This window comes from Vidua macroura, chromosome 2, assembly GCF_024509145.1.
Source record: "Vidua macroura isolate BioBank_ID:100142 chromosome 2, ASM2450914v1, whole genome shotgun sequence".
NCBI lineage: Eukaryota > Metazoa > Chordata > Aves > Passeriformes > Viduidae > Vidua > Vidua macroura.
In genome coordinates this window covers 83,311,675-83,328,325 of record NC_071572.1, presented here as the reverse complement: position 1 = coordinate 83,328,325, position 16,651 = coordinate 83,311,675, and the positions used below count along the sequence as shown (strand labels likewise).

General features: G+C 42.3%; 1 protein-coding gene across 1 annotated transcript in view; it reads right to left on the bottom strand.

The window, feature by feature from the left end:
- Positions 1–2,204: 2,204 nt before the first annotated feature.
- HEPHL1 (hephaestin like 1) overlaps positions 2,205–16,651 on the bottom strand; it is a 32,586-nt gene continuing 18,139 nt past the window's right edge. Inside the window, exons 10-20 of the mRNA XM_053970464.1 lie at positions 16,379–16,529; positions 15,067–15,279; positions 12,309–12,522; positions 10,596–10,735; positions 9,451–9,591; positions 6,314–6,420; positions 5,602–5,824; positions 4,720–4,859; positions 3,966–4,125; positions 2,608–2,700; positions 2,205–2,529 (exon numbers count right to left, since the gene is read on the bottom strand). Of these exons, the coding sequence (XP_053826439.1) occupies positions 2,327–2,529; positions 2,608–2,700; positions 3,966–4,125; positions 4,720–4,859; positions 5,602–5,824; positions 6,314–6,420; positions 9,451–9,591; positions 10,596–10,735; positions 12,309–12,522; positions 15,067–15,279; positions 16,379–16,529 (1,785 nt within the window). The 3' untranslated portion in view covers positions 2,205–2,326. The remainder of the gene's footprint in view (positions 2,530–2,607; positions 2,701–3,965; positions 4,126–4,719; positions 4,860–5,601; positions 5,825–6,313; positions 6,421–9,450; positions 9,592–10,595; positions 10,736–12,308; positions 12,523–15,066; positions 15,280–16,378; positions 16,530–16,651) is intronic.

Genomic DNA, 16,651 nt, shown 5'->3' with positions numbered 1-16,651 from the left:
TAACCTCCATGAACTCCTCCTCCCATGGTGATTTAGTTTCCATAAGAAGCTTTAACTGAAGATCTTCTCAAAGATCTTATGGAAATATAAGCAGGTTATATTCATCCACGTTTCTTACCTATGCACTGAGTCCTTCAAAAACCTTCCTAAGGTACAATTTTCTTGTGGGAAAAAGAAAGAAGAGTATAAATTCTTCCATGTTCTTTTCTGTTCCTTTGGACACTTTCCTGGTTTTGTTTTTAGAACAGTTTCAATGAGTTTCTGTTGTGTGGCCGACAGAACTGTTTAGTCCTCTAGAAAGTTTTTAAAGACTGACCTTGTATTTGTCACCTTTCAGGCTTTTGGATTTAGGACAGTTCCCAACTGCTACCTCAGTTTATAATCCAGATTTTTCATACGTGAGGGCCTGTAGCACTCAGTGGAGAACATCCCTGCCTCAGTGACTTGATCTTCTGTTCATTTTGTTGCTTAACTCTGTTCCTGCCAGTGGTTCAGCCCAACACAGTTGCCCAAGATCCTGTCTGTCAACACAGGTGTCAGAGCACAGCTGGCACAGGGCTGCCTGCACCAGGCAGGCAATGGTAAACTTGCTGCTTTACGCTTTTTGTGACGTTTCATGATCCCTGTGGCAGGCTGTGTCACCTGGTCTGGCAGCAGTGATGTCCTTGGGCCCTTTGGAGCCTTTGTTCTGGTTTCACAGCCACTGTACAGCTGAGGAGTGGAACAGGGGAAATGAACTGTGCCAAAAGATTCATACAAATAGCTAGGGTTTTTTATTATCAGTGTAATCACTTTGGCAAACTAGTTTCTACAGTCAAAACATACTTATGACTCTGTTTCTAAAACATCAGGTGCATTAACTACCCTAGAAGTGAAGTACCAAATAATTTCCTTTCTTAATAGTGCATTTTGAGTGAAAGACTTTAATTTTATATGTACACAGAGAGCTAAAGTTCTGCACAGACAGTATTTTTGCACAAAACAGGAGACCCCAATTTTAAAGTTTAGAGGACAGAACATGAAAGGGTTTAGAGTATCTGTTTTTGCCAGCTCATATTGGAGATTTTGAGAAGGAAATTTTGTTTGTTGATATGATGTAAATTCTATAAGGGCTCAGTCCTGCTTTTGTACTTTATGTGTGTGCTTTCAAATGACTGAGGGAAACAAAGAAATTACTGAGAAACATCCAAGAACCTTCAGCATATTGTTTGACTGGACATCACTGCAGGACACATTTAAGCTACAGTAAGAGTGTTGCACAGTAAAATTTTCTACCTTTTAGCATATTTAAAGTACAGAAGTGGAAAAAATAAAATTAAAAAAAAAACAAAACAGCAAGTTGAATTCACATTCAAATGCAAATTTGTGTAAACAGTTTGACAAAGGTGTTTGTTCTGGAATTTCTCTGCTAGAGCTATAGCAGGCATGAGCAGGCAAGAACGAACACAACCTAACAAAAAAATTAGCTATAAACATTCAAGTATCACTAAACATGTCTTGATTCTGTCTGTCTGCCTTGCAGAGCACAGAGATCATTCTCCTGATGGCTTCATTACAGGTAGGGAGAGAGGTGTTGCTCAGTGCAAAGAAAAGGTACAGAATCAGGACCGTAACAAGCATCATTTACAAAGTCAATTAATCTCTTGGAGGTTGTTCAGAGCTAGATTTTTAGAGATAAATAAAAGCTGTTAGAAACTAACAGCAGGGGCACTGCTGAACCCATTGGGTGCTAAAATTTATTTGTAGGTCTTCAGAAATCTGTCCCTGGTGCAACGTTTCCTTTTAACAGGGAAAAAAAGAAGAGACAATCACTTGAATGGTGGTGAATTAATTGAGCCAGACTTTGGGAAACTGCAGGGACTTGGAGATTGGCACCTGCTCCTTCAGAAGCTGACAACTTAAGCCCGTTCCTGGTGGTGTTTATTTCCTAGTGTGAACCCCATGTTTCTGCACATGGATGCCATTCTGCCTGCTCCTTACTCCTATGAAAACCCAGTGGATGCCAAGAGGTGTGCTGCTCTGCTCACCTGCCAGACTGGATCTTGGACAGAGCTCATCTGAACCCAGAGGAGTGGAAATGGTGATGGGTGGTACCTGGCTCTCGGAGCTGAGCCCTACAGCTCATGTTCACTCTTGTGAGCACTGGCCATGGGGTAGGACTGTCAGCATATGCCCTGCTCCAGTTTTATTAGCAGCATGTTGCCTGGCAGTATTACGTTAATGGTTGGACTCAATGATCTTAGAGGTGTTCTCCAAACTTAATGGTTTTATGGTTCTATGTTGTGAAATCCAGTGAGTCCCTGTGAACGATATTAAAAGTGGGGGTTTATAGGGAATCTGCTAAAAGTGTATTTTTATCATCCAGAGCTGTGTAATGGATTCTATTTCCTTGGTGGGTGATGAAGCAGAAGAAGATTAATGCTGTTGACAGTAGAACAAGTCCAATGCAAAAAAAAGCTGCAAGTATCAGGCTGGCTTCTCCAGGACTCAAAGTTGTACCAAAGAAATTGCCCACTTTGTTGTCATAATCTGTTAAAAGAGAGTCACTAATGAGAAACCTGCACATGAATCTGAAGAGTTTTAAATGGCATTTTAAAAAATCCTTACCCTTTGCAGTGGTTTCATTTGTTGCAGTAGTTTTATTGTATGTTCCAGTTGTGTGTCCTCCTTCTGAAGGAACTTCCCACTCTTGTCTCTCTTCTCAGGGTGAAAAAAAAGCATAGTTATGTTGGAAGCCTTAATAAATATTTTTTTCTCTTTTGAAAAAGTAGAGTTGACTTTATTTCATTATTTTTACCTTGTTGATCTGAACAGAAATTGTGATTAGATCATCACAACTGTTCCTCTGGGCAGCTCCATGGGCAACATTCCCCTTCTCTGTTACTCCACTACTTACTGTAGTGATGGGACAAGGAGTAACTTTTAAACTGAAAGAGGGTAGATTTTGGGTGGGATATAAGGAACACACTTTTTATGATGAGGGTGGTGAGGCACTGTCACAGGTTGCCCAGAGAAGGTGCGAATGCCTCATCCCTGGAAGTATGCAAGGCCAGGCTGGATGGAGCCTTGAACATCCTGGTCTGGTGGAAGGTGTCCCTGTCCATGGCAGGGGTGTTGGAACAAGATGATCTTTAAGGTCCCTTCCAACCCAAATTATTCCATGATTCAGTTCTGCATTTGCTTGTCTATTTGAAATCTCACAGCCCACATGAATATATGGAATCATACAAATTCGTGATATCCAAGGAAGGAGAATTTTGGCATCTCCATTTGTTATTGTGTTGCTACAGGGTTATAGGTATGAGATGTGCCTACTGGCACAAGTTTCAACTCTTGTAGAGGAGTGTGGCCAGCACAGTGGGGACCTAGGTGGGAGATGCTGGATCCAGATGTTCAGTGAAGAGGCTCACAAAACACTTTCGACTTCACTCACATGTGTTGGAAGAGACAAGCACCACTCAAAAAGTTTGCCAACTTTTCTTAGTCAAGAGATCACCTATTTCTTGGACAAGATGAACAACCAGTTTCTGGAGCTCCTTTTATCCCAGCTGGTGTCTGCCTGTGCAGGAAGGAGCACAAACAGCTCTGCAAGTCATCAGGGGTCACAGGAAGGAACCAGCACCATGCCAGACTGTAGGCCCTTCTACATAGTGTGGCAAAAAGGTTGAAAAACAGCTTTGCAGATGTTTTCTGTGCTGCCTTTAAATGACAAATGGTCCCTAGGCTGCCACTGTCTCAGAAGGGCACTTGTGAAGCACCAACTGCTTTCAGGTTGCAGCAAAGTGCACCAAAGATTGCCATGTCATTAGGGGTATTTGTCCTGTCTCTTATCACTGCTAACTGGCCATGGCAGTGCAGGTGCTTCCCACCAGAGCACAGGTGAGCTCTCTTGCTTTCATCCCTGCCTTCCATCCAGTTGTGCTGCAGTACCACCTCTGAGTCTTAGGATGTTTCTGATACTGCACCTGATTTATTGATGGTGTAGGTTGTCTCCATGCCAGCATGGATGTGGTCGGCCACGTGACAGTGCAGAAGCCACGTTCCAGGGTTTTCTGCTACGAGTTCAACTGTCTGGAAAGTCCCAGGGAAAAGGTCATATACATCTCCTCTGTGGTCCTTATCTGTCTGTGGGAAAGCAAAACCAGAATTGTGAGAGTCATGCCTCAAGTACTCCCCCATGGGCACTGAAACATTCCAGTTAGACTTCCAGCTCCTTTAGGCAGATCAAATGCTTCTCGTACATTTCTAGTGAGCATCATCCAGAGAAACTGAGGTCTACAGACACCTCTCATTTAATCCATTATACAACAACAGCAGACCCCTCCTTATGACTCCAACTCTTGGTTGAGCAAAGGTATTTCTTTGAAATATTCTTCAGGTAGTCCTGCCAGTGGCAAACTGTCACAGCATAAAACCATACTCTAACCCAGCATAACTCTAATTTCCTCCCTGTATTTTCCCTCACACCTATGGATAATCACATATTTTAACCCATCTAAGCATGTTCTCTACTAGGGTAATAGAAGCTTTGCAAGTATCTCATTAATTTCGTATTTCCTCCAAATGCAAAACTCCCACCAACCTCAGGTGAGCCCAGGGCTCTGTGCCTAAGTGACAAAACTAGGCTGGAAATATGGATTTTTTGTTTGTTTGTTTGTTTGTTTTTCTCATAAATTTCCCATCACACTAAAAATTTTTATTTTGATTTATTTCACCAACCTTGAAGATGAAGGTCTGTGCATGAAAGTGAACTGTGTGGATATCCACTTCATTGCCCATTCCTATCAAATACCAGTTTGTCCTATCACCTTCATTCATCGTTAGACCCAAGAGACCGTTGTAAATCTTCCCATTGATTGCTGGAAGAATGACAAAATAGGAATGATTAATAATTTGCCACAGTATGGGTGATTATAACCTCTACTTCAGGCACCCTTTGCACTTTCAGGAGAGAAGGAGTGCTCAGACAGAGAGAGGACAGGCATGTGTGGTCAGGACAAGTTCTGTCCCTAGTGACCACTGCCACTGCAGGGAGACAGTCATGCTTTTGTTTCAGTTTCCAAATTGTGTAAGTATACATCAGCAAACATTATTCTGTTTTACAGAGCATCGAACTGGTTTTTTACTGGTTGAGATTGAACTCCTGAACAAACTGGATTTATGCTGAGAAGCTACATGGAAAAAGAGGGAATAGAATTGTTGCCTAAAATGGGTACCAGCTGTAGAAAGAAAAGATTGATTTGCCAGGGCTGTGTGTGTCCCCATCCAATCTATTCAGCCTGGCTCCTGGACTGGCTGCAAATATAGCCACAGTTTTAAAATATCATCCCTATGCTCCTAAAAAACAAGCCTTGGAGGAACACAGCTCCCAGATGACAAGGGAATCCTGGCAGGGCAGCCTCTTCCCAAAAGTATAAGCGTAAACTATCTTGTTAGAAAAATATCTTGGCTGGGCCTTGTGAAATCTTTTTGTTTTCAGCATTGCAGTTTATGAAGTTGTCACATGGCTGGGTAACTGCAGGCTGAGTCCAATGTCTTCCTAAAAGGGCTGTGAAAAATAAACCTCTTTCCTCTTGGCTGCTGCTGCCGAGTCCTACATACCATGCATGCTGTTGCCTTCTTCGAAGTTCTCAGTGGAATTAAAATCATCAGGATTCTTATGAAGGTATGTTTCAATATTTTCTTTCAAATACCAGGATTCATTTTCATCAAACACCATAAACAGAAGAGTAAATTCACGATCTATGTCTTTCCTTAGACCTCTTTCATCTAAAGTTCCTTTTCTGCAAACTACAAGAGGCCCAATCAGACCACTGTATGTGTCCTGAAATAAAATAAATATATCTGTTACAGATTTTCAGTTCATCCAGTTATGAAATAGATACAGATTAACTGAAGATTAAATTGTTTTTTCCTATCAGATGAGGAAAAAATGACTCTGATTAAAAACTTCTTACTCTGTGTGTCTCTCTGGTAATTTACCAAAGCAATGACATCCAGTGGTCCCTTTCAACCTTACTCATTCTGTGTTTCTGTGGTTCTGTGTAATGTTTTGTCTTTATCCCAAATTCTTTAAACTATTCTTTAAGGAGGAAATCACACTTCTGTGGCATATGCCTTGGAATTTCTGTAGATTAAATTACCCAGGCATGTGCAACTGTTAGTAAAGGGTTCAAAGCATCTAGCTCTGTAAATGGTTCCTCTAGCCTGTAGTCCTCTTCCAGCTGCGAAGCAGGATCCTTCCAGAAACATTACACAAGGCATGACGTGTTAGCCAAATCAACCCAAGCTTTAATGGCCATTTCTTCGTTACCTTAACAAAATTTGCTGTTGAATAATAAACCCAAGTGATACAATTTGGATCTGTTTTGCCAGGACCGGATCGTTCTGGGATGTTCCACCTGTAGGTGTTTATTTCCCCTGAAACAGAGAGAGAACAATTTTACCTTGAGCAGCTAAGTATTAGAGGCTTTGAATAGTATCTAACTGAGACCTCCTATCCTCTTCATCAAAAAATTGTCTGCATCAGAACTACCTGTGGAAGCATGCAGCAATGGCATAGGGATACGATTGTGACTTCCAAGAGGTCAGTGAGGTTCCAGTGGTGTAAATGAAGGCAGATTGCTCCGGAAAAGAAGATCTGCAAATGATACTGACAAAAGTGGCATCCCACAGAAGGAAGTTTACAGACAGGACTCTTCATCTTTCCCTTTGGCAAAACTTGTAGTAATTCAATGATCCTGGCTGCTGATGCTTAAGGTCAGTTGAGGCACTGGGAGTCAAGCCCAGAAAATGTTTCTTGGACCTTCTCAATTGAAAAGGGCAAAAAGAAGTGGCAGTTGCCACTGGGATTTTGCAGAGGGAGCTGCAGAAGTGTGTCAGCTGGGGGCCCAGATAGCAGAGCTGGATATGTACCAACCTGCTGTCTAGGAGCAGCATGGGGGTTCTTTCCTCTTCCAGATAAGACCTTGCTCCACAGCAATTACCAGAGAACCTCTATCCCTTCCCAAATGTCATCATCTCTGCCACATCCTCCCTGAGCAGAAATTCCCTGACCTCTGATTTTAAAAAACCTGTAACAAATGGATGAGGAAATGATCTATTTGGGTGAAGATCATTTCTCTGCACTGGACACAAACATCTGTGTTCAGATGAACTGCCTATGCTGTGCTTCCCTGCTTTGCTTTTTGCTGGTACTTCAGGAAAGGGTAGGAGACCAAGATGTGGTCAACACCTTGCCCTTTTAAGTGGTGGAGAAATGTTGAACCAAGCAATCTCTGTCCCAAAAGTCTTTCAGGATGACAACAGCCAAGAGCATCGTGGGACATGCTATGAGTCAGGTGAAAACCAGGAAATCACAGGACCATGGTTTTAGTACAGCTACAACCCAACAGCTGCCAATAGCTGTGAACATCTAGGCAAGGAGAGTTTTCAATCTTAAAGGGTTGGGAAGCGACTGAACCTAGTTTTTGTGTCACTGAGCCATTACACTGTTCATGCATCATGAAACAGTGGGTTTTAATTGTACAGCGGTAACTACAAAAACAAAAAAGTGGTGACTCTCAACTCCCATACAATGTGAGATGGGTCTCATGCAAGTATTCCAATATTGTTTACTCTTACAGGATAAGCATCATGTCATGAAGACATTAAGTCCATGTCACGGAGACATAGGGCAGGGAAGTGTTTCGCATCCACCTGTATCTAACCTACATGTCATCACCTCTTTTTAGAGGGTGTGATCTGAGAAGGGAGGCTGGTCATGGTCCTCCACCCCTTCCTTGCTTTTTCTTCCTCAGCTCAGGATGTTTGGAGGCTGTAGATGGAAAAAAACTCCACCCTACTTAAAAGCTGACACACTTCAGAAGGCATTGAAGACTGATCTTTGAAGTGCAAATAAGGCATAACCCCTGAAAAAAAGTGATAAACATGAGGAAAATTGATGGTTTTTCCCTTTTTTCCTTCTGGGTAATTGCAAGAATGGTCAGGGAGAGAACAAAGTTGTGGCAGATGAGAGCTGGTTTAGCATAGGTTGCTATGGATATGCTCTCTGCATCTATTTACCATGCCCCCACAGTTTCTTTTAGGATCTGGCAGTGCTCTCAGGAGTACAGTTTGTCATGATGCAAATCTCTCTGATGACTGATTTAGGATTTAGTAGAATTAGACAGTGTTTGGCACTGTTTGGGGTGAGCAGTCCAGCCTGGCCTAGGAAGAAAGACAGTGAGGATTTCTTGATGGTGGGGATTGAGGTGCCCAGAAATTTTTCTTATTTTCAGGGATTTCATTTCTATGTTAACTGCTCTTTCCAAACTCCTAAGGAAAAGTCAGTCCTTAGACCTTGCTGAAGAATGCTTTTCACTTACTCTCAAACACAGACACCTTCCCTCATCACACTCATCCCAAGCCTGCTCCCGTGTGGACACGGGAGACATGACAGTAGTGTTCCCGTTGTTATATCTTAAACGCCAGCCTAACAGCGTCAACAACATCACTGAGCAAATAACAAAACAAGGGAACTGTATATAAATCAGTTCATTTTCTTTCCCCTCCCCCATGTATTAACCTCAGGTATACATTCATCAAACTCCAGCAAGGCAGATGTTGGCCCATATTTGGGTATGAGTTTCTGCATATTTGTACTGTACAGACACAGCTGTTCACAGGAAAGAAATTTCAGCTTGCGAAGAGCTTTATTACATCAAATTTTCTTTACATTTGGTCTCACACTGAAGTTCAAAATACCGCAAAAAAAATTGCATGGGTATTGGAAAGAAAAGGTGGGTACATTTTGGATTGACCACAATGTCTGGGTTTTACTTCCTACTTAGAACATAAACCCAACAAAAAAATTGAAGTTCAAAAAAGTTAAATAGGAATTTTTCTATATGAAAAACTATTTTCCACTGTTTTCCTCACTAGAAACAGAGGAAACATATTTGGTACACTTTTCCAAAGGTTATTAATTCGCAGCTACATTTGGCATTTTATGCATGATTCTGAATGCAAATGCCAATTACCTGTACCTTGAGACAGGCAGAGCTAATATTAACATCTGTAATTCTTACCTATGAATTTGAAAGTTTTTAGAACATTGTTAAAGTGTCAGTCTGGAGCCAAATGCAGCATTGGCTGCATTTCTCTTGCCATGATTATGGACCTGCTTCTCTCTCTTTTGGAGGTATTCTAGTGATATTACATTCCTGTTTCTACCCCTGATAGGAATGAAGGCTCATTCTCTGCCCAAACGTGCTCACTTGATCAAGAACCTACATGTCTAGCAACTCAGAACTGTAACTGAATAAGTGTTGAGCATATTATGCCTGGGAGAACATATAGATATGGGCAAGTTTGAAAGAGAGATTATCATTAATGTGCTAAAATGGTTTTATATACAGCCTTTGTAGCTCAAAGAAAAGAAGGGGGATAAAAAAAAAAGGGGAGCCTTACCAGGGAGGGTAATTGGTGTATCAAGCTGTTCTTCACAACCAACCTCTTCTATACCATGTGCACTTATTGAATAAGGCCTGCTGGCTTTGTTCTTAAATACGATGAGTACGGAGTCACCAACCTCGGCATGGAGTAAGGGCCCTAAATTTGAACAGAAGATGCCAGTGTTTAATGCTGCTTTTCTGAATTCAACAAACTTTCAATAACTTGGCCTAGGAGTAGGGCCAAGGTCTCTATCAAAACCATTGGACTTTTCTGTTCTTCCAGGAAAGCCATCAAAATTGGTTTCTCTCAGATGAGTAAAAGCTCCATATGTTTAAATAATCCCTTTTCAGTTAATGAAGAGAATTGTTCTGTCTGAAGACAGGTCTTTGGACAGCTAGTTTTTAAGGAAAATTCCTGAGGATGGCTTTTGAATCTTTCAAAATTTTATTGTCCTTCAGAAAAGGAAATGGTAATCATATTCCTAGAGAAGGTTATCCTGAGGGAAGAGTATGAAACTGTATCAGGAGAGGCTTAGTTTCAGTATTAGGAAAAGATTCTTCACTGAAAGGGTGGTTGGGCACTGGAACAGGCTCCCCAAGGAAGTGGTCACAGCACCAGCCTAACAGAGTTCAAGAAGTGCTTGGAAAATGCTCTCAGGCACATGGTGTGACTCATGCAGGGCCAGGAGCTGGACATCAATGATCTTCCAACTCATGATATTCTAAAATTATTACTATTTTATTACCAGTTGTTGCCCGCTTTTCACCCCATAAAAAAACCTGGACTGATGGTTATTTTATGATGGGTAAAATTATGTCTTGCCCAATTGCAAACACAAATCCATCTCCTTAATATTGTCTTAATCTGTTTAGAAGAGTCTCCCCCATGTTACAAGCTCTGAAGGTAAGGTGAATCCTGGAATTGCCATTATAGCACTCCTTAGGATACTCCTTATTAATGTTCAAGAATGAATTCTTTAAGTTGGAAAGGATCTTTTCACTCAGCAGTTTATATAAATAGCATATAAAATCACTGATACCTGGAATAGGCACCACAGTTCCATATTTTCCAACTTAAAAAGCTAGAAAACATCTTAGTTTTTGGAAAGCAATCCTCTCCCTGACCACAGGCTTGGTCTGTGGGACATGAGAGCTACTTGCCCAGGATTTCCAAGTGTTCCTCCTCTTCTGTCCTCACTTTGCGCTGTGTGAAGTTGCCACTTGTGTACTCCCTGTAAACCACCTTCTTGTATTTTGAACCGATCAGGTCCTCTGCTTGGCTCAGAAAAACATGCCCATAGCTGCAAAATAAAAAGGCAATAAAAGCACTAAAGTATACATAGCTGAAAGCTAGTAACTGTTGTGTTATTCACAATGATTCAATGAGAATATACAGCTTGATCCAATGTGCTGATGGATGTGAAGGCCCTGAGAAATGCAAGAGGTTTTGAATAGCAAAATAGCAAGAGTGATAATCCTTACTGAATGTACACCCTCTTCAAACAGGTAAAGCTGGGGATAAGTTGCACTCTCCAAGAATTTTGGGAAGACAAATCCTTCACCAGAGCTGGAGCAGGGGTAAAGTGTGAGATAAGAGTGCTTTCAGCTGCTCTCTCCAGCTGCATCGTTCACTCCAATAAAAGACACTGCCTATCCCTGGGAACCTGAATCCTCTTATCATGATGGCTGCTTTTGCTATCTTGGCTATTAGCCATGGGAAGATGATAAACAAAGCTTGATCTTCGAAAACAAATGCCATCATCTGAGAAAAGAGGGAGCTGCTTTACCCTTCCCTCTTGCTGCTGTGTACTGCACAGGTTTGATGCTTTCCCAGCCTGAGGATAAAAGGAGAAATGTATTTTCCATTCTGCTCCTGGAAGAGGATGCTTTCCAGGTTTACCCCAGTTTGTTGCTGCTCCCCTGGGATCCCAGAGGGCTGACTTGCCAGCAGAGGACACTCACAACCCACTGTGCAGCTGAGCATTCACCCTCTTCTGGGAGCAGCTGTCTCCTGGCAGCTCATTACCAAGGTGCCCCTAGCAGGGGAGTTGCAAGGCTGGCTCACAATACACTAAATAAAACCAAAAAACTGCCCCAGGGATACTGCTTACTGTGTAGTGAGCTGTGTGTGCAATAGCAGCCTTTGACTGTACTGGAGTTTATGTTTTCTTTAAACTCACATCATCACCTGTGACTCTTCAGGTGTACTTTTTACAAACTCCTCTTCCTCTGTACAAAGAACCTTTTCACAGATGCTTTTCTAAGGTTTATTTTTGACATATGTTCCTTTTTGCTTTCACCAAAGTGTCCTCAGAGACCAATCTATGCAATATGATCTGGAATGTGTATTTTTTTCAGAAGTTTTTTATTCCTTTACACAGTACAGTGATTCAGTTGCAGGGTGACTTACGTTCTGATCTTTTCAGGGGATCTAGGGGCTACCATGCTGCAGTAAAGCAGGCTCAGCACCCCCATCATGCATCTGCAGTGCCTACAGGAGGTCACATCTGGAATAGGTGCCTTTCTCCTCTATGAAAACCAGAAGTCTGGGATGGCAAGGCTGGGGAGAGTAAGGGAGAGGAGGGGGTTGGGGCACATCATTGTAAGGTTGAGCCAGGGCTGGAACACAAATTTGGAAGCCTTCTTGAATTCAACAGCATTACAAGACACTCTGAAATGAAAGCATTTGAAACTGGTGCCTATGAACTAGTCTATACTGAGAGGCTGTGACTTTGTAAATACGTTTTCTCATATTATGTTTAGCAAAGAGCTCCTCCTAAAAACTACAAGGGTGGCATCATGAAATGCTGCTTCAAAGTTTCCCCTCCACCATAAGTGTGTCCTGTGCCCACAACTGTCTTTTGAGTTGGGTACCTTTCCTCATAGCTGCTGATGTTGAAAACCTTTGGTGCCGAGCTCTTATTTGAGGCATAGTCCCACTCAACCTCCTCTGCTGCAATGTAGTAGAGCCTCATGGCTCCACGCTGCTGCTGGGCTCGGGTGGTGTTGCGGCAGCTGCTGACCTCGTAGAGATGTTTCATCCCACCAACAAAGTGATCAAAAGTCCTGCAAACCACTTTAAATGTGCCTGCAAAAAAAAAGCACATGACATTTAAGCAATTAAAAAAACCTAACAAGCATCTTGGCAAATTAGGTCCTGTGTACATCTCTGATCTGTCCTCAGGTAATCCTAATGTATGATGCTGTACGGAAAATCAAGCAAGGGGATGTTTAAATAGAATGACAGAATATTATAGGCTGGAAAAGACTCCAAGATTATCAAGCCAGCCATTAACCCAGCACTGCTAAGTCTACCACTAAACCATGTCCCTAAATGCTATCTCTACAATCTTTTAAATACGCCCAGAGATTGTGACTCCACCACTTCCTGGGCAGCCTGCTCCAATGAACTAAAACTCTCTGATGCAACCTGAGGTTATTTCCTCTTTTCCTGTCACTTGTTACTGCTTGGGAGAGAAGACTAACACCTGGGTAGTTATAGAGAGTGAGAACATCCCCTCTGAGCCTCCTTTTCTCCAGGCTGAACACCCCCAGCTCCCTCAGCCACTCCTCACCAGGCTTGTGCTCCAGACCCTTCCCCAGCTCCATTGCCCTTCTCTGGACACGCTCCAGCCCCTCAATGTCCTTCTTGCAGTGAGGGGCCCAGAACTGAACACAGGATTGGAGCTGTGGCCTCACCAGTGCTGAATACAGGGGACAGTCACTGCCCTGGTCCTGCTGGCCACACTATTGCTGATACAGGCCAGGATGTCACTAGCCTTCTTGGCCACCTGGGCACACACACTGGATCATGTTCAGCTGCTGTTGACCAGCACCTCCAGGTCCTCTTCTGCTGAGAAGTTTCCCAGCCACTCTGCCAGCAGCCTTTGGCATTGTATGGGGTTATTGTGAACCAAGTGCAGGACCCAGCAAGACTTGACCTTGTTTTATTCCCTAGGAAAAACCAGCCTGCTTCATCTTTGCTCAAAAATCACCATAAATTACTTCTAACTATTTGAGTTAGATCAGCTTGGCCAAGGAAACTCTGAAAAGCACTTAGATGTCTGGCAGCAGGAATAAGCTTGCCAGCAAGCCTTCACTGCCAGCGAGCCCATGCTGCAGACATGCCCATGAGGAACACAAGAAGAGGAGGAGGAAGAATTAATTGCAAAACTCAATAAAGTCATGGAGAAACAAGGGGTGTGTCAGAGATGCTGGTTCCTTGTCCCTGAGCACAGAGCCACTGTACCAGCCTTCAGTGCAAGAGACTCTCCATGGAAACCCCTGCAGTTTGTCTGGTGTAATCAGGCTAATGAAGGTCTCTGCAATACAGATACAGACCCATGATACAGGAATGCCTGCTTATAACCATTTATCTATATGCACAGTTGAGATAAACTGTAACTTTCTGACCCTTTGCATTCCCTTCATGAAAGACCAAGCCACCATGGGCCCCTTTTTTTTTTTTGTAGTTCTGGTGGTCAAAGATGGTAGTGATTGTGGGAGCATATTTTGGCATGTTCATGGGCAGATTTTAATATTTATACTCTCCTTCTCTCCTGCCCATTTACTCAAGCAGAAGTTGTCCTGTACAGCTCCACCTGCTAGCACTGTGTGAAGGAGGAAAGCACTTTCACAGCTGCTTTGTATGTGAGTCAGTGATAGAACCAAAATTAGAAGCATTGGTCTGTCTAGACTAGATCTCAGTCCATTTCCTGTGTTTCAGAGGAAAAAGTGATGAAAAAGAGCATGTAATTAAAATAAAATCACATGCACTGATGATTGTAAATATCTGATAATTCATTATATTTCCGTTATTGCTGATAGAAAGTTAGCCAAAAATTAATAATCTCTTAGAATAATTGTTTTGTGTGAGTCCGACAGTGAAAATTCATGAGACATAGTGGAAATGTTTGGGATTTGTGTAAGAAAAATTTCAGTTTTCTTACAGCATCTGTAACAGAGGTCTAGCCTGGCACATACACAACTCCAATGTACATTTTTATCAGGTGCCCTAGCCACGGATGGCCCTTGGCATAGCCTTGTACAACCCAGATGACTCTGTTAATTTAAACAGAGTTGCACCAATGCAAGGCAAGGTAACATTGTACTTTATATTATGAAGATTATTTGGTGTCTCCAGCAAACGACTCACACTCTCCTAGTTTGAAGTATGAATCACTGGATTACCCATGAGATTTAAAAGTACCTTTAATGTATAAGCTTCTGAAGAAACTCCTAAAGACTGACTATTACTGAAAAGCTTTTGTTGGAGTCCTAAAGTACCTTAAATGATGCTGATTATCCACGTGGCAGTGAATTTGCTTTTCTAAAAAAGTCTCTTTGGAGAATTATAAAATTCTATATATAGCATCCTGTTAGCTATCTCTCTGCCTGCTGCTCTGCCTATCCCCAGGTCATTAAAGCCTCTGGTTTTTGGTGCACATGCATATTTGATTTATACACCTTCCCAGAAAAGTAATGCAGCCTGAATTCTCAGCTATGCTGGGTCCCCAGGGTCTCTCTCCATGCTTTCAGCCTCCTTGTGCAGAGCAGAACATCTCACTGTCTGTTATTTTGGCTCACTGGTATCTGCAAGCGCCACACAACCAAAATCAGTTCATGAACATACCCACACGGTCTGGCTGCATTAGTGCTGTCCCTGATAAATGTGGAAACAAGGCCAGCCCATCCCTTGTCGTCCCTCTCAAGTCGATGGTGTTTCCTTGGAAATGAACCCCGTGCATGTCGTAGTGACTGCCCAGCCCAATGAGGTGCCAGGAGACCTTGTCATTCTTGCACATGGTCAGGCCTGGCAGATTGCCATACAAGTAGCCATTGACAGCTGCAGGAGAAGGAAAAATCCTGGTTAACAGCAGGTCCACAGAAAAGTATCACAGAGCATCCTACCATCTACCTGGCCAGAGACTCATGACTCAGCAAGTCACTAAAGGGGCATTTTGTGAAGCAAAGGTAGCATTGGAGAGCACCAAGTTAACATCTAAATGCTATTCCTATAAACTCACAACTTCTGCCTCTTTGGTTTCAGACTGTAAAATCTTGCATTAGCACTTTGCAGTGATGTAGCATTCGTCCTCCAAGCTTTTGAGTGTACCTCCCAGACACCAGCCAAGTGTACAAATTTGGCACGTCCATTCAGCCTGGAGAATTTATAACCATGTCATTAAGGCTATGGAGAGGGCCATAAAGAGTCTGAGTTACAAGGGTGTTGTAAGGCAAAACTCCCTAATCCTCAAATGTTCTCTGTGATCAATGTGTGAAAGATGCTATAAAAGAACAAAACTTCAGTATGAGATTCATCTCATAAGAAGAAGAATAAAATAGATAGGTCCAGAAAGCCCCAGAGTTCTCTAACAATATATATCTAAAGCAACAGTAGGTTATGTGATTTGCTCAAGTCTGTCATCCCAGGGATACCTTGGAGGAGATCCATGCTGAAGTCAGATACTTGCATTCAGAAATTATGTTGTAAAATATTTCTGGCCATTCCCCTGGTCTTTGTGTCTTCACTTCCAGAGGTGGTCACTGCCCAAATGGGAGATGACAGAGCAGGGCAGGTAGATTTTACTGTGTGAGTCAGTGCCAAGGCCAGCAGTGAAATTTAACACACTGGTGAACATTGGCTTCTTCTGCACCTGTCTCTGGCATTGTGCCTTTTAGAACTAAGTATTGTATCTAAAACCAATGCTCTGTTCCCTTTTTCCAGATGTAGATGGTAGATGGATGCACCCATTGCCATTGTGACTGGGGTTTTTAGCGTGCACTCCAAGGGCATCAGGAGCTGGCCATAAGCTGACTGACAGCTTTCCAGCTCACTCTCCAGTGCAGTGCAGAAAGCTATGAATGATGATAAAACCTGCCAACTCATCTTCCTAATAAGATTGAATAAAAGGTATAATTAACAGACGTTAGATATTTTGTACCATGCATTTTGTTGGATTCCATGAAATCAGCATCATTTTCATCCACTTTTGAAGGATCTCCAGTAAATGCTTCAATATTCTTGTTCAGATACCAGCTGTCATTCTCATCAAAGATTGAAAAGAGGAGGTAAAATTCTCTGTCTATTCCTTTCTGTAGATGAGAAGGAAAAAAAGACATTAAAAAAAAAGTCTATTCAATAAAAATGAATAGGTTTTTATAACAAAGCTTTCTTTTCCCCGAAGCCACCTTCTTACTAAGTCTGCATAGAGACT